The sequence below is a fragment of the Phalacrocorax carbo genome, chromosome 1 (assembly GCF_963921805.1).
Source record: "Phalacrocorax carbo chromosome 1, bPhaCar2.1, whole genome shotgun sequence".
NCBI lineage: Eukaryota > Metazoa > Chordata > Aves > Suliformes > Phalacrocoracidae > Phalacrocorax > Phalacrocorax carbo.
In genome coordinates, this window is record NC_087513.1 from 194,198,191 (window position 1) to 194,204,190 (window position 6,000).

The 6,000-nt window shown below is 42.9% G+C and overlaps 1 protein-coding gene across 7 annotated transcripts in view; it reads left to right on the forward strand.

Annotated features, from left to right (window-relative positions):
- KATNAL1 (katanin catalytic subunit A1 like 1) overlaps positions 1-5,441 on the forward strand; it is a 42,374-nt gene extending 36,933 nt beyond the window's left edge. For all 7 annotated transcript variants that reach the window (XM_064441070.1, XM_064441066.1, XM_064441065.1 and 4 more), the window contains 2 exons: positions 72-198; positions 1,712-5,441. In XM_064441070.1, the coding sequence (XP_064297140.1) occupies positions 72-198; positions 1,712-1,910 (326 nt within the window). In that variant the 3' untranslated portion in view covers positions 1,911-5,441. The remainder of the gene's footprint in view (positions 1-71; positions 199-1,711) is intronic.
- The last annotated feature ends 559 nt before the right edge of the window (positions 5,442-6,000 follow it).

Consider the following 6,000-nt stretch of genomic DNA (forward strand, 5'->3'; position numbering starts at 1 on the left):
GTGGTTTTTTCTTTTTTTTTTTTTTTAATGTTACTCTTGCAAGACTTCAAACAAGTATTTTTATGTTGTAGCAAAAGGCAGAGCAGAACTACTTAAGATTAACCTTCGTGAAGTAGAACTGGATCCTGATATCAGCCTTGAAGAAATTGCTGAGAAGATTGAAGGCTATTCTGGTGCTGACATCACTAATGTTTGCAGGTATCCCATCCCCCTTAATTTTCAACTAGAACTGCATGGGAAGTCATCATTTACATTATGTGATAAAAGGCAACACCCGCTACAGCTGAAGCCATGCTAACAGTGACTATGTTTGAGGCCCAAGTCTATTTCCTGGAACCACGCGTTACTGTCATGTGGAGCAGCCTAAAGACCATGGAGTCTTTGTACGAGATGTGGTTAAGTTTTCTTGGCTCAGAAGAGAAAAAAAAATTCTGAGCAAATCTTGTGTTACCATTGTCTGCATTACTGAATATTTGTTAAAGAAGTGCAAAACAGGTTTGGATTTTTTTTTTTTTTAATCCCATGAGTTTAAGAGCTAGAGTTCTGTGATGCAAAGGAACCTTTCACAGAATATGTCTTTGGGGCTTCTATATGCTGTATGTTTGGACAGCCCCCATTGCAGTATGGTCTTGGTTTCTGCCTGAATCTTCTAGGTGCATGGGTGATACAGATAGTTTATAGCATTAGTATTAAATTTATTTCCACCCTGTTCCCACAGTTTGTTTCATTTTTTGACAAATGAGGGTTTTCTGGTGGAGAATAGGTATTTGGAAAAACTTATCGGTAGGAAGTCTACATCCCTTACTATGTTAGGATCTCTGCCAAGAGAGACTGATCCTTTAAAACGTGGCTTGGGATTTTAATTTTTTTTTTTCTTCCCCTGCTGCTTTGCTGAAATTGTGAAATGACTCCATGGTTTTGAAAACTTGGTGTGTGTCACGCAGTGCAACAGTTAAATTACCTTTTCTCCCCGAGGCCTCTTTTATCCCTTGCTGGGAAAAACCTGGGGAAAGAGAAAATGTAGTTTCAGACTGCCTGTGGGCTGTGGTGTGAGAAATGAGCAGGGTTCTCTGTGCCAGTGGGCCACACTGGCAGCATCTGAGCTGGGGGGGAGTCGTGGAGCAGGTAGAGCATGAGGAACCGCAGGCACTGATGGCCTCAGCTCTGCAGGGTCATGCGACGCTAGTGTCTGATGCCTCCTGCTCTGCCCTTTACAGATTCAGGTGCTACGTGCAAGCAGGCAACAGAGCTGGCCTGTACTCTGAACACTTGCTGACTGTCCTTTTGGGCTACATGGTGGGGAGAAGGTTGAAATCTAAGGAGATGGGGGTGCAAAATCCAGACTACTTTTAAGAAAAAAAAGTCTTTGAGTGCAGTTCCTCTCCCACCCTGCCCTTTCCTGCACTGAAGTTGTAAAATTTCATCTCTATGAATCATTGTAAAAGGTTTTCAGTTTTATAGTTTTAATTATCTCTGCACATTTACCATATGCTTAAACGGGTTTTGGTGCCAATGCATTCTTTATGTTGAATTAATGTAGTGATCTGGGAACATGGAAGCTAAGAAAGATGTGAACCGCATTTGCTATGGTAAATAAATGCTCTCAAGTGTTCCTACCAGTGGTTTCTAGCAAGAGAATACAATCAAAATTCATAGGCTTACAGCACATGCTGCTAGTAATTAGCTCCCATACATTGTCCTGTATTTCCAGGGATGCCTCTTTAATGGCAATGAGACGACGTATTAACGGCTTAACTCCAGAAGAGATTCGTGCACTTTCTAAAGAGGAGCTTCAGATGCCGGTTACCAAGGGGGACTTTGAGCTGGCTCTGAAGAAAATCTCCAAATCTGTTTCTGCTGCAGACCTGGAGAAGTATGAAAAATGGATGGTGGAGTTTGGATCTGCTTAATCTCAGCGACAGCTCTCCTTTGCTAGAGTTCTATGGCTTTTGTCATTTTCGTTTGCAAAATGAGTTAGACATCTTTTTAAAGGTTTAATAAAAGGTCTGCCTCTGCCCCCATCCCACCCCCTTCTGGTGACAAGATCTTTTAAACTCCATTTGCCTTTAAAAGGAACAAACACAATAATGAGCTGATATTGTAAAAGATATTTTATCTCTGAAATGGTAAAGAAAGACAAACAGGAAGGGAAAAATTATATTTGTGAGGATAATTTTTTTATTTTTCCCATGAAGAGCAGTGTTACTTAACCTCCTCGTAGTCATCTTTCGTGGCTGGAATCAATAAATCAGCCAGGGTGTGTGACTCCAGAGGAGCTAACAAGGGCTTCCTGTAACCCCTGCTCTTAAGTGCTTCTTTTCTGTTGAGCTGCTGACTCTGCCCCCCTTGAATGTGGCATCGAAGATACTGTTCTCTCTCTCTCTGCTCGGATATTCAGAGCAAAGTCTGTGGATTAACTGGCATTACACAGAGCAAAGGAGGATCAGTTCTCCATCAAGGCATGGGCTTGGCTGTCCTCTCACGTACAGCCATATGGAATCGATGTCACTTCAGACTGCATTGATGTACCTGCGATGACTTTTGATGGAAATGAGAGGAAAAGGAAAGGGCCTTTATTGCTCTCAGTCTGGTTTATGCTTGATCTCTGAACATAGTTTGTACCAGTTTGACCAGTAGACACTTTGACTTAAGTTACGTCTTGCACTTTTATGCTTATGTATCATCCTATACTTTGTGTGTGCTGTTTAGATATTATTACTGTTATTTAAGTACGAAGAGTTTAATACAGTAAAGACACTAATATCAAGGCCATCTTTAAAACACAAGGCTGTCCTTAAAACATATGGCTGTGGACTTCTACTTCTGATTAGACATGAACTCTTTCCTAGCTTTACTAGGCAATGGAATTTGCACCTGTTTATGTTGTAGAACTGTTCATGCTTAATTTTTTTTAATGAAGATTTCTTAAAAATGTATAAATGTTATTGATTTAGGGGTAAATAATCTGTATGATCTCATTCATGTTGTTATCTGTTTCCTCCCTTCCCACGTACAAGTGCAGGGATGAGACAGGTTGGGTTATAAACTCTGGCATGAGAAATCCTCTCTCTAGAGTATAACTGTCATGCTGACTATATGAGCTTTTCACAGACTCTGGCTGCGAGTCTGACATATGAAGGTTTCCCATGGTAGGAATGAGAAGGAGAGGTTAAATGTATAGAGGAATATGCAAGCTCTCAAATTTTTTGGTGATTTTTGTGAGCTAGGCCCGAAGTATCTTGGTGGATGTGAGTTGCTCGCCACCATCAGGTGCTTACCACCACCAGGTTCGGTAGGTATTCTGCCCTTCAGCTCTCTGCTGAGACTCCTAGTGGCATAACCAGATGTGGCAAATTGGAGTAAGAAAGAGATAACACCTCCTCTTGAATGGGAATTTAACCTTATTTGCTCCTTTTTGCTAGTTCTTGGAAGTTCCCAATAATGTCAGTAATTCTGCACTCTGGTCTTTTGGGCCATGACATGTGAACCACTAAGGCAAATGCCACTCAAGCTTGTCTACTGTTCAATAGCAAGGACTGTCAGGATACATGCTTGACAGCTCTGCAGCATCTATCTGATTATGTGAGCAACTTTCAAAGCTGTTTTACCATTGCTGTTTTGTCTTGTCAGTATTCCTTTTTTCTTTCTTTGTATGTGAAGACTACGTCTCAGATTGATCCTGTCATTTTAAAGAGCTGTCCCAATTTGCATGGAGGAACACTATGGAGATTCTGTCAATCTTGCATTTGACATGAAAATCAGTTGGGGCTTTAGAAACGTGTTTCCATTTGGCACTCCAGAAAAATACCTTCTAGGGCTCCCAGGCTGGTTGAGGCACAGCTGCTGTTGATATCTTTTGAAAGACAGAGCATCTCTCCTGGTCAACGTTAGGTCCTGTTACACTCCTGGACAGGGAGGTTAGTGCAGGAAGAACATCAGCTTTTACCCCCTTTACCTACAGGCTGAATAAAATCTCCAGTTGCTTCTTTCCTGACTGGTTTGCAGTAACTGCACAGTAGAGCCCTTGGGATTCACCATACCTACCACTGTCAGACTAAAAGGAACAGTTCTTCTGCATTGGAAGATGAACAAGTAGAAGCTGTGTTGACTCTATAATTTTTGGATAAGTTTTTACCAAGGCTAGTCTATGCCTCCCAGGGAATAACTGGACTTTATATAGAGAAAGCTTTGAAAACGTTGCTACAGTCTGTTATTTCTTCCTTATGAAAGCTGTAGGCTGCAGCTGTTACTCTTTTGTTTGTTTGTTTATTTGTTTTACTGCAGCAGAAATTAGTAAAGCTACCCAAATCTGTTGTGGCCAATGCCAGATTAGCACTTCAGGGTGCCTCACTGGAGAGGCCACTGCTGCCCAAGGAGCTTAGTCTACACAAGCAAGATCTAGAAGGGAATAGACTTGAATGCCAATAACTTGCCCTGTTCAGCGGCCCAAGAGCAGTGCTGGGATTCAGCAGCTGCTGCTTAGAAAGGTTTATGTACCAGTCTTCTCAGTTTCATATTGCAAGCGGCAGTGCTGTTCCTGCTGACAAAAGCACAGCGTTTCGCAAAAATGATGTTCCTTAGCTCTTTGATGAATGTTCTGTCTTAAGGTGTTTAATTTTGCTTAACATCCAAGAGGGAAGTTCACTGTATTGGGCATTCCATCTAGTAGGAATTATTCAGGTGCTGTGGTCTTTTTCTGTCAAGGTCATGATTTCTACCCCAAATATGTTTTTCCTGTACAGGTCTGTTCATCCTTTACTGCTGCAGAACAGAAAAGTGAAAGTTCCCAGGCTGTAGATGTTTATATGTACGATGGTTGTGCCCAAGCACAACACCTGTGAGTTGGGCCCCACTAGGTCAGGCACCCCACAAGATGGAGACCCTTTCTTCCCTGCTGAGACTTTTCAGGATAGGGATCTGACCCTGTGTGCTGACCTTCACGTCTTTACCAAGTCACTCTGGTGCAGTCACCTAGGTGGGCTTGGAGCTTGGGTTATTAACGCAAGAGAGGAGCCAGCAGTGGGGTGCAGCAAGGAGCAACCAGGGAATGAAGGCTGGGCAAAGAGTGGCAGCAGCTCGAGGCCTTAAGGGTGAGCTTACGGCTCAGCATAAATCCAGTTCATGTCCCACCGGGGGAAACACTTGTGTAGGGATGTTGGATTCCTCAGAGAGCAAGCTACGAGCATATTGCAGCTGCTGCGACGATTTGTTCAGCCTGTGTCTGTACAGAGCTACACGTGCACACGCGTGTGTGTGTACGTATACGCTCACAACATGTGGCGCTTCAGTAGTTTGTACCTAAATGACATAAAAAACATGTTTTAAAGCTGTGTTTATGTGTCTCTTTCTAAACATCTGTGAACGCCTTCTTGGGTGGCACTGTTGATTTTTGTACAGTAAGCAATCTGGTTGTATGAAGTAATAAACGTACGTGTAGAGTCTGTCTGTCTCGCTCGGGCTGGGCTGCGAGTGCTTTGCTGGTAACTGTTGCCAAAGGCTGCCACACAATGCAGATTTTTTCAGCATGTCACGGTGGTGTTGGATTCACCGAAGCCCTGGACAAAGAGCAGTTAAAGCAGAGTCTGGTTTGTTTGGGTTTTTTTTTTGGATAACGCTGTTTTCCCTTTTAAATTGGCCTTTCATTGCCACAAGCTATAAAATGGGGAACGCTGTGATGCCCAGCGCATGGAAGGAGGGTGGGGGAGAGGAGAGCAGAGGCCCCAGCAGATGTTCATTGTTAGCACCTGATTCAGACCTCACAGAGCCGGGCAGGCTTTTTTATTACCTGCCCCTGGGCTGGAAGTATAATCAGGTTCCAGAGAAGCTATATCGTCAGCTGCCTGCTAACCAGACACCTTTCAAGAGCAAAACTTCTGTTAGGAAAGAACTTTCAACCTTGGAGAGAAACCCCAAGTCTCTTGGGACTGAGTTGATTATTTGAATTTTCTCACTAACTTCCTTATGAAAGTATGTGTAGTTTCCAGTGTTTCATAATGCCTC